Here is a 13,740-nt window from a genome sequence, read left to right as displayed (position 1 = left end):
GGTTAGAACCTGCTTTTGTTTTAACGCTTTAAGGGAGTAGAGCTCAGTACCCTTTATCTCTCATGTAAGCTTGCCTCCCTTTTGAAGGGGTAAGCAGTTCTTTGTGTAGGTGAAGTATATATATGACTGGGTAATTTGTACATTTTTAAGTTCCTCCCTGGTACATCCGGAGAGTTAACTTCTTGCAATTTCTTGAATAAACTCTTAAAAACATGCAAATGAGCTCTGCTTGATACTTGGAATGAGTTTTTCTTCAACAGTATAAACAGAGGTCAGGTGTAGAAAAACACTATGCAAGAGTGTGGGGGTTAAGGAGGTGACAGGAGTGTCAGGGAGGGAAACTAAATATGCCCCCCCCCCACACACACACACACCTACACATCTTGATTCTGGTCTCAGGACTTTCCCAGGGGGGTGTGACCAAAGGTTATTATTAGTGTCCGTCTCAGCTCTCTCTCTCATTCTCCTGTATCCTTCTCATATCTCTCCCTCTCCTCCCCCTTCCCTATCTACTTTCTCCTTCTCTGTCTGTCTCTTTGCTTCTCTGTTCCGTCTGTATCGTTCCATCTAATCTGTCTTTCTCATCTTGTTTCATTTGTATTTTACTCTCTTAACTTTGTCTCTTCTCTGCTACTGTCTTCTTCTTTTTGCTGTTTTGTATTCCCTCAGTTTACTTTAGTCTATTCTGTCTCACTCTCTTAGTATTAGTTCTGTCTTTCTCTGCACTCCTTTTTGTTCTGTCATTAGTTCCTGTCTCCTCTCTTCTGTTATCTCTCCTTTTCCTGTTTCACTGTTTGTGGACTTTGTCCTTCCTTCTTTGCTGTCTTCTTTACCTACCCTGTATCTTCCTCTCCCCTCTTTTTCCCATATCTTCTTAATTATCTCTCTCTCTGTTCTGAGTTATGGGGAAGACAGAGTTGTATTCTGTATATAAGAGCTTTCTGGACTGTATCTGCCTCTCTGTGAGTACCCATCTGCATCTTCAGTCCTCTTCCTCCTTGTCTGCTTCTCTCTCTCTCCCTTCCTCTCATCTCCTTTCCTTCTCTCTCCCTTCCTCTCCTCTCATTTCCTCCTCTCTTCCATCCTTTCCTCCTCTCCTCCATCCTTTCCTCCACCCTCCCTCCACTCCTTTCCAATGCTAGGCACTGTTCATATGTTCACTGGCTTTTTCCTTTATGTTTCAATTCATTTAGTTTGTTTTGTTTTCTGAAGCTTGATACAGTGCAGTTTTATTCCTGGCAACCCTTCACTCTTTCTACCTATGTTCTGCCTCTCTACCACACTTCAGAGAGAGAGAGAGAGTCTGTGTGTGTGTGTGTGTGTGTGTGTGATCTACATTCAGTCTGTAAGCCACCCTAAATCAGATAACGTTGCCTGCTCCTCTCTCTCTCTCTCTCTCTCTCTCTCTCTCTCTCTCTCTCTCTCTCTCTCTCTCTCTCTCTCTCTCTCTCTCTCTCTCTCTCTCTCTCTCTCTCTCTCGCTCTTCTCTCTCTCTCTCTTTCTCTCTCTCTCTCTCTCTCTCTCTCTCTCTGCTCCCTCTCTCTCGCTCCCTCTCTCTCTCTCTCTCTCTCTTCTCTCTCTCTCTCTCTCTCTCTCTCTCTCTCTCTCTCTCTCTCTCTCTCTCTCTCTCTCTCTCTCTCTCTCTCTCTCTCTTTCTCTCAGCACTCTTTCTCCTTGTGATATTCTGATATTAATAACAGTCTTAGAATGTAGATGGAAATAGTCACAGAGCTGCTCCATGCAGGCCAGCCAGTCACTTGACATTTCTCATTTAGCCCCTTTACACCAGGACAGAACAGGACAGGACAGGGAGAGGGTTTAGGGATCCACTCTAATGTAGTACAGATAATATAGTCCACTACTGATATAGTCCACTAGTGCATACTCTGTTTAAGTGCAGTTCAGTTCACCAGTTCAAATAAAAATAAGCAATTTTTACTTGCTACAGGTGGCAGTCCCAAGTCATTACATTAATCAGGAGTCGACTGTTTTCTTAAAAGGGAGTTAGCAAGAGCCTGTGGAATTGGATAACATCATCGTGGGCTTGCAACACTAGTCCTCAGCAGCTGTTATGTCAGCTATGTGTCTGTGTGTGCCCGTGTGTGTATGTGTGTGTGTTGCATCTGTGCGTGTGTGTGTTATTGAGAGGCTCAGTCCAATTATGCTTGACGACCTTTGCCCTGTTGACCCCTCCTCTAAACCCTTGACCTCTGACCCCTAGCGGAGCAGCAGTGAGGGGCCAGGGAAGAACGAGAATGCCCCTGACGATGGTCACCTGGCCTTCCAGAATGGAGACGTTCTACAAGAGAGATGTAGGCTATGTTTATCTTCTCATCAACTAGTCCCTCCCCCTATCCCTCCCCACTATCCTCTAGTCTTCACACATTGAAAAGACCGGATAGGTGAATGTTTTTGAGCACTCTCACAAAGAGGGGTATAGGTCGGAATATAAACTCTGGCCCCTTCCTCTGTTAGTGCCATTGGAGTCAAACCGTTTATTGGTTCTGTTGTGTGAGGTAGACTCCTCTACTTCCCAGTCTTTCATTTCATCCCAATCCTTCTATCTATTCCTCTTCCCCATCAGATGAGATTATCAGTACGTTGGGAGAGGGCACCTTTGGGAAGGTGGTGCGGTGTGTGGACCGGCGCAGGTACGAGAGGCATTTATAAAATACACACACACTCATAGAGCATCAGGTGGAGCGTGTGCTGGTAGTTAGCTAGCAGTGGAGGCTGCTGAGGGGAGGACGGCTCATAATAATCGCTGGAATGGAGTCAATGGAATTGTATCTAACACATCAAAAACATGGTTTCCATGTGGTTGATACCACTCCATTGACTCCATACCAGACATTATTATGAGCCATCCTCCCCTCAGCAGCCTCCACTGTTAGCTAGCTACTCTCTCTGTCTCTCTCTCAGGGCTGGGGAACGTGTAGCTCTGAAGATCATTAAGAACATGGAGAAGTACAGACAAGCTGCTAAACTGGAGATCAATGTCCTGGAGAAAATCAACGAGAAAGACCCACACAACCAACAGTCAGTACGGAGTCTGATGAACCAGTAGAACGTTTGAAAAGTTGTCTCCCTCGCCTTCTTTGGCTCTCTCTTTATTTCTATTTTCTTCCCTCCATTTCCATTTCCATTTCCCCTTCTCTCTCTCTCTCCCCTTCTCTCTCTCTCTCCCCTCTCTCTCTCTCCCCTTCTCTCTCTCTCCCCTTCTCTCTCTCTCTCTCTGTCTCTCTCTCTCTCTCTCTGTCTCTCTCTCCCCTTCTCTCTGTCTCTCTGTCTCTCTCTCTCTCTCTCTCTCTCTCTCTCTCTCTCTCTCTCTCTCTCTCTCTCTCTCTCTCTCTCTCTCTCTCTCTCTCTCTCTCTCTCTCTCTCTCTCTCTCCTCTCTCTCTCCTCTCTCTCCCCCTTCTCTCTCTCTCCCTTCTCTCTCTCTCTGTCTCTCTCTCTCCCCTCTCTCTCTCTCTCTCTCTCCCCCTCTCTCTCTCTCTGTCTCTCTCTCTCTCTCTCTCTCTCTCCCCTTCTCTCTTTCCCCTTCTCTCTCTCTCCCCTTCTCTCTCTCCCCTTCTCTCTCTCTCTCTCTCTGTCTTTCTCTCTCTCTCTCTTTCTCTCTCTCTCTCTCTCTCTCTCTCTCTCTCTCTCTCTCTCTCTCTCTCTCTCTCTCTCTCTCTCTCTCTCTCTCTCTCTCTCTCTCTCTCTCTCTCTCTCCTCCTCCCCCCCCCCTCTCTCTCTCTCTCTCTCTCTCTCAGTCAGTGTGTTCAGATGCTGGACTGGTTTGACTACCATGGTCATGTGTGTATCGCCATGGAGCTGCTAGCCCTTAGCACTTTCGACTTCCTGAAGGAGAACAACTTCCTGCCGTACTCTATGGATCACATTCGCCAGATGGCCTACCAGATCTGCCTCGCCGCCAACTGTGAGTGTATCACACACACATATGTATGCACATGTGCATGATGGTAGCTCTCCAGAAGCAGGGTTGGTGGTGACTACTTCCATAGACTATTACATTGCTTACCAGGGATTGTTAGGTGTCTGGTATTAGTCTCTTTGACCAGAGGAGGGCACTGGTTCATTGATGTAGCCTAAAACTCAACTCTGGACCTCAAAGCCAGTTCCACTGCTTTTTTTCATTGTTCCCCTCTAATCAGGGACTCATTTAAACCTGGGACACCAGGTGGGTGCAATTAAGTATCAGGTAGAACAGAAAAGCAGCAGGCTACAGACCTCGTAGGGTCAGAGTTGAGTACCCCTGGTCTACTACGTACTGTAGAGGAACTCCTATGGGCAGCAAGTGCAACGCTGGGCAGTTTTACCTTGGCTGTTCAGGTATTATCATGATGGTTATCTTTTTCCCTCTGCAGTTCTCCATGTCAACAAGCTGACCCACACTGACCTCAAACCTGAGAACATCCTGTTTGTCAACTCTGACTACACCATCACTTACAACGCTGAGAAGGTGACAGGGAGGGGGAGGGGCTTTATCCTTACTTCTTCACTCTCTTCTTTACCTATGCTGTATCTGGGGTTTTCTCTTTTGGGCAAAAGACAGTCCTCCGTCCTCTCTCCTCCGTCCTCTCTCATCTGTGACCCGGAAACCAATAAGTGGTCGAGGAGTGTGTCAATTCATTAGTAGGCAAACAGAAGAGTGTCGTCCCCTCCTCGACAGCCTCCTTTCATTGAGGATGCTCATGTCTATCCTACCGAAAAGAGTTTTGAAATCTGCCACACCCCCTTTGAATCAGCTTTTGTTTTGTCAGAGGAGAAAAACATGCACACTTTTAAAAACAATAGGCTACTTATTGTTTTATCTATAAAATGTTTTGCACAATTAACTTAATTTGTTTTGATCACGTTACACATTTATTTTGGGATCCACCCATGTAAACATAATTTGCCTAATGACCAGGGGCGGTGTGTTCAATAGGGCGATATGGGCGACGCACTGCCAAACGGGAAAAGGAAGGGATTTTTTTTCTAATCAATTATATCACGGCAACAGTAGTTATCAGTGTTGTAATCTAGACGTCTGATCTGCCACAGTGCCACACTGCCACTAAATGTCCAATCAGGCTAAAGTCGTGCTTCAAATGGCTCCCCCCCCTTTTGGGGCGATTTCAGTCAGGTTGAAAATCGCCCAGAAGTCTGTCATAGACTCCCATGTAAAATCTATTTTTTTCAAATTTCAGAGCTTTCAATACAATCTCTATGGGTGTCTGAGGGCTTGCACTTACGCTTTCGTCATACGTAACGTAACCATGAACGTAACTAAGAAAAAGAGCGGGTAGCCTCATCAATCAATTCACGTACTACTATCAAGATGGCTATAGCGTTCAGTGCAACTCGATTGTGTCTTTGAAAGAAGTTCCTTTTTGTCGGCGAACAAATGAAGATAAATTGGCAACGAAACAATTAGGACCTCCCAGACCAAATTTAATAATTCAACAGGTTTCTACTAAAGGCGGAAAGTCCTACACCCGAGGATTTTCCAAAAATTGGTACGAACGAAAAAAGACATTGCCACTCAACTGGATGAGGGATACAGGCTAGCTGTCCGCCGCCACAACGATGAGGTTAGTGTTGATAATCACAAGTTTACTGGAGAACTGAGACCAAGTAGAGACTTTGGACAGGGTGGATATGGTATAATAAAGGCAGTTTATTCAGAGGTAAAGATATCTGGAATCGCGTGCACGGACCCGTTCGTCAAACTCTTAGGGAGCTATACATTAAGCCCCATTACTTACCATATCAGATAAGAGAAATTGCTGCAGCTACATATATTTTACATCCTGGCCCTACATAGTTCACTATTTGCATCACTTACCAAAATATTACATGTGGTCATATATGCTTGGAAAGTGGAGATGCCATAGAACGTCAAAAAAGTAAACATTGCTGGAGACACATTGCCGTTTTGGAGAAGACATCGCGTTTGCTAGCGAAGAGATTTGTTGTGGCAAATTAACTTGGGCTGGGAATTGCCAGGAACCTCACGATAAGATATATGCATTGCGAGTCTCATGATTCTATACGATTGCGATTCGATACTGTGATTTTATTGCGCACCATATGTCTGTTGCAGAGGGATCAGAAAGCCATGAGAACGAGTTTTGATCAGTCATGGAAATAAAAGTGCTGAAAACAAATTGGCTCCCAATGTGAAAAGATTGAGAACAAGCTATGAAGGAACAATAATGGTGTTTTGGTGCAGGTACAGCCAACTAGCGCTAAAATATTGCGATATTGTCAATACAGTATATCGTAAAGTATCACTATGTAACCTCGATTTCTTTCACCCCAATCCCTCAAATTAACGGTAAATAACTGAATTGTTTGCCCCACATTTAGCTAAGATGATTAGCTAGCCAGCTAAAATGTTTTATTTAGTTAGCAGTCGCATCTACAATAGTTTACTGTCAATAACATGTCTCCAAAATGACGTGGTGTCTCCAATTGTGTTGACATTTTACAATTGCGATGCGCATCCATGAGTATCCACTTTCTGTAGCTCAGCTGGTAGAGCACTGCGCTTGTAACGCCAAGGTAGTGGGTTCGATCCCCGGGACCACCCATACACAAAAATGTATGCACGCATGACTGTAAGTCGCTTTGGATAAAAGCGTCTGCTAAATGGCATATTATTATTATTATTATTATTATTATTATTATCTGAAGAGAGCCCCGAAACATTGTGTGCAGACATTTTATGCAATAAATGAAGTAGGTTGAATCTAGTAGTTCTGATCTTCTGATTGGTCCTGATGAGTTGGGCGAGGTCCCCTCCAGGCTAGTGTCACTGTTGCATTGGCTCTGAGTCGGGTTCTCTGTCTTCAAATGTTCAGCCTAAGAGAGGGGATTTTTGTGTGTGTGTGTGTGTGTGTGTGTTTAACAGTGATGATGTGTGTGTGTGTGTGTGTGTGTGTGTGTGTGTGTGTGTGTGTGTGTGTGTTTAACAGTGATGATGTGTGTGTGTGTTTGTGTGTGTGTGTGTGTCCTCAGAGCAAGAACTCGTGAGTTGGAAGAACTGAGAGGCCTATGGCGTGGGTGTTGTCCTTGGCCACCTGCTGACAAGGCTGACAAGATAGGACCCTTTTGTCCATTGTTATTGGATAGGAACAGAACTTATAACCAGCTCCTGACCTAAATAGATCTTAGCACAACATTTTACTCAACATATCATATTCCATATTCACTATAACAAATATATTTACTACGACATTAGCAAGAACCGCCACATCCTCAGCCGGCTAATCCAGTGTGTGAAGTTTTGCGGAGTGTTTGAGTTAGCTTTGCGAGGCAAAGATGAAACTGAGGGCTCCACCAACCCTGGTAAGCCAACACTTTTGAGATCAGTCAATAAATGCTTCTGGTATTGACTTATATGCTGCCCCTGTCTTCATGTTGTTGCTGGACATATCTTTTTTAAAATGTGTGTAGGTCACCTAAATCATCAGAAAAATTGCCCCCCCTGAGAATTTTTTCAGGAGCCGCCACTGCTAATGACTGGAGAAGGACCGTCTCATTTCAAGCAAGCACATATACATCCACGTTCACGCTCCTCACCTTTACATAAAAGGCCTGTATCTTCCTTTCCTTTTATCTTCTTCCTTCTCCCCCCCCTCTCTCTGTCCCCCCCCTCTCTCTCTGTCCCCCTCTCTCTGTCCCCCCCCTCTCTCTGCCCCCTCTCTCTCTGTCCCCCCTCTCTCTCGTCCCCCCTCTCTCTCTGTCCCCCCCTCTCTCTGTCCCCTCCCTCTCTCTCTGTCCCCCTCTATCTCTGTCCCCCCTCTCTCTGTCTCCCCCCTCTCTCTCTGTCCCCCCTTTCTCTCTGTCCCCCCTCTCTCTCTGCCCCCTCTCTCTCTCTGTCCCCCTCTCTCTCTCTCTGCCCCCTCTCTCTCTCTGTCCCCCCTCTCTCTCTCTGCCCCCCTCTCTCTTTGTCCCCCCTCTCTCTCTCTGTCCCCCTCTCTCTCTCTGTCCCCCCCTCTCTCTCTGTCCCCCCCCTCTCTCTCTCTGTCCCCCCCTCTCTCTCTCTGTCCCCCCCTCTCTCTCTGTCCCCCCTCTCTCTGTCCCCCCTCTCTCTCTGTCCCCCCCTCTCTCTCTCTGTCCCCCCTCTCTCTCTGTCCCCCCTCTCTCTCTGTCCCCCCCTCTCTCTCTGTCCCCCTCTCTCTCTCTGTCCCCCCCTTCCCTCTTTCAGAAGCGGGATGAGAGGAAGGTGAAGGATACAACAGTGAGGCTGGTGGATTTTGGCAGCGCCACGTTTGACCACGAACACCACAGTACCGTCATATCTACACGCCACTACCGTGCTCCTGAAGTTATTCTGGGTAACATACACACATCACACATATGCATGTGCACTCACACACACTAATCTTGGACTATTAGCTAGCTGAGCATTTGTTACTGTAACACCTCAGAGCTGGGCTGGAGTCATCCATGTGATGTCTGGAGTATCGGCTGCATCCTGTTTGAGTACTATGAAGGCTTCACCCTATATCAGGTACTGTGTGTTTGTGTGTGTGTTTGTGTGTGTGTGTGTGTGTGTGTGTGTGTGTTTGTTTGTGTGATACAAAGTGAAAGTGAACTAAATTGGGAGTTTATAGCTTCTGCTGACCAGTGTGTGTGTGTGTGTGTGTGTGTGTGTGTGTGTTTATCTCAGACCCATGACAACCAGGAGCACCTGGCCATGATGGAGAGAGTACAGGGACCTCTCCCCTCTACAATGATCTGCAAGACCAGGTAACACATGATGACAGTTACACACACATACACACTCCTCATAGACACAAATACACACTCCTCATAGACACACATTCACACTCCTCATAGACACACATAGACACTCCTCATAGACACACATACACACTCCTCATAGACACACATACACACTCCTCATAGACACACATACACACTCCTCATAGACACACACTCCTCATAGACACACATAGACACTCCTCATAGACATACATACACACTCCTCATAGACATACATACACACTCCTCATAGACACACATAGTATACACTTTGTCTGATTTGCCCTTTCAGGAAGCAGAATTATTTTCACCACAGGCGTCTGGACTGGAACGATAACTCCAAGGCAGGACAATATATCAAAGACCACATTAAACCTCTATGGGTGAGTTACCCCTGAGATAAAGACACACTCTAACCTGAGACCGGACTGGTAAAACCTTAGATACTTGACACCTAAAGACACACTCTAACCTGAGACTGGACTGGTAAAACCTTAGATACTTGACACCTAACGACCCACTCTAACCTGAGACTGGACTGGTAAAACCTTACATACTTGACACCTAAAGACACACTCTAACCTGAGACTGGACTGGTAAAACCTTAGATACTTGACACCTAACGACCCACTCTAACCTGAGACTGGACTGGTAAAACCTTAGATACTTGACACCTAAAGACACACTCTAACGTGAGACTGGACTGGTAAAACCTTAGATACTTGACACCTAAAGACACACTCTAACCTGAGACTGGACTGGTAAAACCTTAGATACTTGACACCTAACGACCCACTCTAACCTGAGACTGGACTGGTAAAACCTTACATACTTGACACCTAAAGACACACTCTAACCTGAGACTGGACTGGTAAAACCTTAGATACTTGACACCTAACGACCCACTCTAACCTGAGACTGGACTGGTAAAACCTTAGATACTTGACACCTAAAGACACACTCTAACGTGAGACTGGACTGGTAAAACCTTAGATACTTGACACCTAAAGACACACTCTAACGTGAGACTGGACTGGTAAAACCTTAGATACTTTATTGATACCTAAAGACACACTCTAACCTGAGACTGGACTGGTAAAACCTTAGATACTTGACACCTAAAGACACACTCTAACCTGAGACTGGACTGGTAAAACCTTAGATACTTGACACCTAAAGACCCACTCTAACCTGAGACTGGACTGGTAAAACCTTACATACTTGACACCTAAAGACACACTCTAACCTGAGACTGGACTGGTAAAACCTTAGATACTTGATTGATACCTAAAGACACACTCTAACCTGAGACTGGACTGGTAAAACCTTAGATACTTGACACCTAAAGATACACTCTAACCTGAGACTGGACTGGTAAAACCTTAGATACTTGACACCTAAAGACATACTCTAAGTGAAGACTGGACTGGTAAAACCTTAGATACCTGACACCTAAAGACACACTCTAAGTGAAGACTGGACTGGTAAAACCTTAGATATTTGACACCTAAAGACACACTCTAACGTGAGACTGTACATAGCTATCTTAGATAATAATAATATGCCATTTAGCAGACGCTTTTATCCAAAGCGACTTACAGTCATGCATGCATACAGTTTTTTACGTATGGGTGGTCCCGGGGATCGAACCCACTACCCTGGCGTTACAAGCACCATGCTCTACCAATTGAGCTACAGAGGACTAGATACTTCACACCTAAAGATACACTCTAACCTGAGACTGTACATACAGTTGAAGTCGGAAGTTTACGTACGCCTTAGCCAAATACATTTAAACTCAGTTCTTCACAATTCCTGACATTTAATCCTAGTAAAAATGCACTGTCTTAGATCAGTTAGGATCACCACTTTATTTTAAGAATGTGAAATGTCACAATAATAGTAGAGAGAATTATTTATTTCAGCTTTTATTTCTTTCATCACATTCCCAGTGGGTTAGAAGTTTACATACACTCAATTAGTATTTGGTAGCATTCCTGATTGATGTCTTGAGATGTTGCTTCAATATATCCACATAATTTTCCTTCCTCATGATGCCATCTATTTTGTGAAGTGCACCAGACCCTCCTGCAGCAAAGCACCCCCATAGCATGGGGTGGCAGGTAGCTTAGTGGTTAAGAGCGTTGTACCAGTAACCAAAAGGTCGCTGGTTCTAATCCCCGAGCCAACTAGGTGAAAAATCTGTCGATGTGCCCTTGAGCAAGGCACTTAACCCTAATTGCTCCTGTAAGTCGCTCTGGATAAGAGCGTCTGCTAAATGATGTAAAAATGATGCTGCCACCCCCGTGCTTCACGGTTGGGATGGTGTTCTTCGGCTTGCAAGTTACCCCCTTTTTCCTCCAAACATAACGATGGTCATTATGGCCAAACAGTTCTATTTTTGTTTCATCAGACCAGAGGACATTTCTCCAAAAAGTATGATCTTTGTCCCCATGTGCAGTTGCAAACCGTAGTCTGGCTTTTTTATGGCGGTTTTGGAGCAGTGGCTTCTTCCTTGCTGAGCGGCCTTTCAGGTTATGTCATATAGGACTTGTTTGTCAATTAGCCTATCAGAAGCTTCTAAAGCCATGACATCATTTTCTGGAATTTTCCAAGCTGTTTAAAGGCACAGTCAATTTAGTGTATGTAAACTTCTGACCTACTGGAATTATGAAACAGTGAATTATAAGTGAAATAATCTGTCTGTAAACAATTGTTGGAAAAATTACTTGTGTCATGCACAAAGTAGATGTCATAACCGACTTGCCAAAACGATAGTTTGTTGACAAGAAATTTGTGGAGTGGTTGAAAAACGAGTTTTAATGACTCCAACCTAAGTGTATGTGAACTTCCGACTTCAACTGTAGATACCTTAGATACTTCAGAGAAAGGACGACCTTGTACTTTATTGATCTCTTTGTGATAATTGAACCCCCCCCTCTCTTTCTCTCTCTCTCTCTCACCCTCCCTCTCTCTCTCTCTCTTTCAGAGATACCGGTTATCGGAAGCGAAGGAGCATCATCAGTTCTTTGACCTGTTGGAGAAGATGCTGGAGTACGAGCCCTCCAAACGCCTCTCTCTCTCCTCCGCCCTCCATCATCCCTTCTTCCTACCACTCCGTAGGGGTAGCAAGGCCTGGGAGAGCACCCGGAACATCTGCCCATGACCCCTGACCTCTAACCCTTGACATGGATGTGAGGAAGGACAGCCCTACCATGGCATGCAATGTGCCGTTGTAATGTGTCAGGAAGTCGTGCTTTGTGACAAATTAGGTGTGCGGAACCCCTGTGCATTATGGGGGAAATACGCTAATCTGACCTCAGTGTCTGGGGCAACTTTATCCTTCTCCACCCTTTACATAACTACCTGAAATGGAGAGAGTGTCTGTCACTTCCCTTTAGGGTTTGATTCAGTGGAGGCTGCTCAGGGGAGGACAGGCTCATAATAATGTCTGGAACGGAGCAAATGGAATGGCATCAAACTATGTGTTTGATGTATTTGATACCATTCCACTCACTCCGCTCCAGCCATTACCAAGAGTCCCCAATTAAGGTGCCACCAACCTCCTGTGGTTTGATTGGCAGTTACACTCTTCTCATGCTGATTGACAGCTCCGCTGCACAGTGGAGGCAGGGCTAGTGGCAGTGAAACATGCATTATGTATGTGGAGCACACTGTTTTAACTGTTGCATAACATTTCACACACACACACTCTCTCTTACAGTATTTATTTTTGTAATGCTGTAACTGGAGATAGTTGTTGACTGTTTTTTTATGAGTTGTATAAACTGTTTATTATACTATAATAATGACCTCTTCTACTGCTGCTTTTGCACAGATGGGCTCATTGCTCACTACAACACACACACACACACACACACACAGCATTCATTTTTGTAACACTGTAACTAGGGATATTGGGGGAATGACTTGAATAAACTGTGTATTTATGGTGCTATAATAATATGAACCCTTCTACTGATATCTGTTTGTCTCTTGTCACTATATCCTAATAGCTGAATCATACAGACACCAACACAACAACCTGTGCACCATTTGGACCCTGGTCTCAGAATTTGATAGAGTGCAAGCTTAGCAGGGAGCATGGTCACAAGGCTATATACTGTAGGTATGTGAGAGAGGGAGTGAGAGAGAAGAAGAGCGAGAGAGGGAGGGAGAGAAAGAGAGGGAGGTAGAGAGAGAGAGAGCGAGAGAGAGACCGAGAGGAAGAGAGAGTCTTGACAAGTTTTCTTTCTTCAGCCTTGGCAGTGCTGAGAGGTGGCTTTAAATCAGTGTGTTGGTGTCTGTCTGAATTAGACACTACTTCCAGCATAGTGTTGCGGTGACCCGAATGTGTGTGTGAGTGTGTGTTTTCCCTTTTCTTGGCAGTGCTGAACGTAAGCTCAGTCTGAAAGTCAATGTAGGGTGTTAATGTGTGTGAATCAGGCTAACATTAAAGTTGAGTGAGACCTCACCGGGCTATATCTGAGTGTAGAAATAGACACTGAAGGAGGAAGTGTGTGTGAGTCAGCGTGTGTGTGTGTGCGACTATTAGTTGCATGTTTTGGACAGTCTTCTTTATTCTCATGTGTTTGAGTGTGAGAAGCTCACAGGGGAAGCACATGTAGGTTTCCCATGTCTCTGTGTGTCTTGTCAGTGAGACCAATGAAGCAGTGAGACCAGTCTCAGACTGAGTCATGGTAACTCACACACACTGACATTAGACAGCCCTGTTATTGTACTGGTCTTAAAGGAATGACCTTAATACATCCCTGACCTGGGTGTGTGTATCAGAGAGAGAGAGGGAGAAACATAAAAAGAGTGTGTGTGTGTGTTTGTGTTCTGGTCAGGCTGGCCGCCCTTCACATGCTGGACACTGATCCACAGTGGAATCCCTTAAGAAGCTCAGACAGCAGTGCTCCTGGAAGCTCCAACACACATACACCACAGGAGGTTGGTGGCACCTTAATTGGGGAGGA

General features: G+C 45.2%; 1 protein-coding gene across 1 annotated transcript; it reads left to right on the top strand.

The window, feature by feature from the left end:
* The first annotated feature begins 482 nt into the window (after positions 1-482).
* LOC121543157 (dual specificity protein kinase CLK2-like) lies at positions 483-12,241 on the top strand. The gene is made up of 11 exons (XM_045214055.1): positions 483-962; positions 2,222-2,312; positions 2,585-2,651; positions 2,923-3,039; positions 3,757-3,923; positions 4,372-4,466; positions 8,202-8,331; positions 8,425-8,507; positions 8,667-8,746; positions 9,054-9,144; positions 11,751-12,241. Exons 1-11 carry the CDS (start codon positions 903-905, stop codon positions 11,925-11,927), a joined length of 1,158 nt encoding a protein of 385 aa, XP_045069990.1. The 5' UTR covers positions 483-902; the 3' UTR covers positions 11,928-12,241.
* Positions 12,242-13,740: the final 1,499 nt, after the last annotated feature.

This window comes from Coregonus clupeaformis, unplaced genomic scaffold, assembly GCF_020615455.1.
Source record: "Coregonus clupeaformis isolate EN_2021a unplaced genomic scaffold, ASM2061545v1 scaf0195, whole genome shotgun sequence".
Classification (NCBI taxonomy): Eukaryota; Metazoa; Chordata; class Actinopteri; order Salmoniformes; family Salmonidae; genus Coregonus; species Coregonus clupeaformis.
This window is presented reverse-complemented; position numbering and strand designations above follow the sequence as displayed.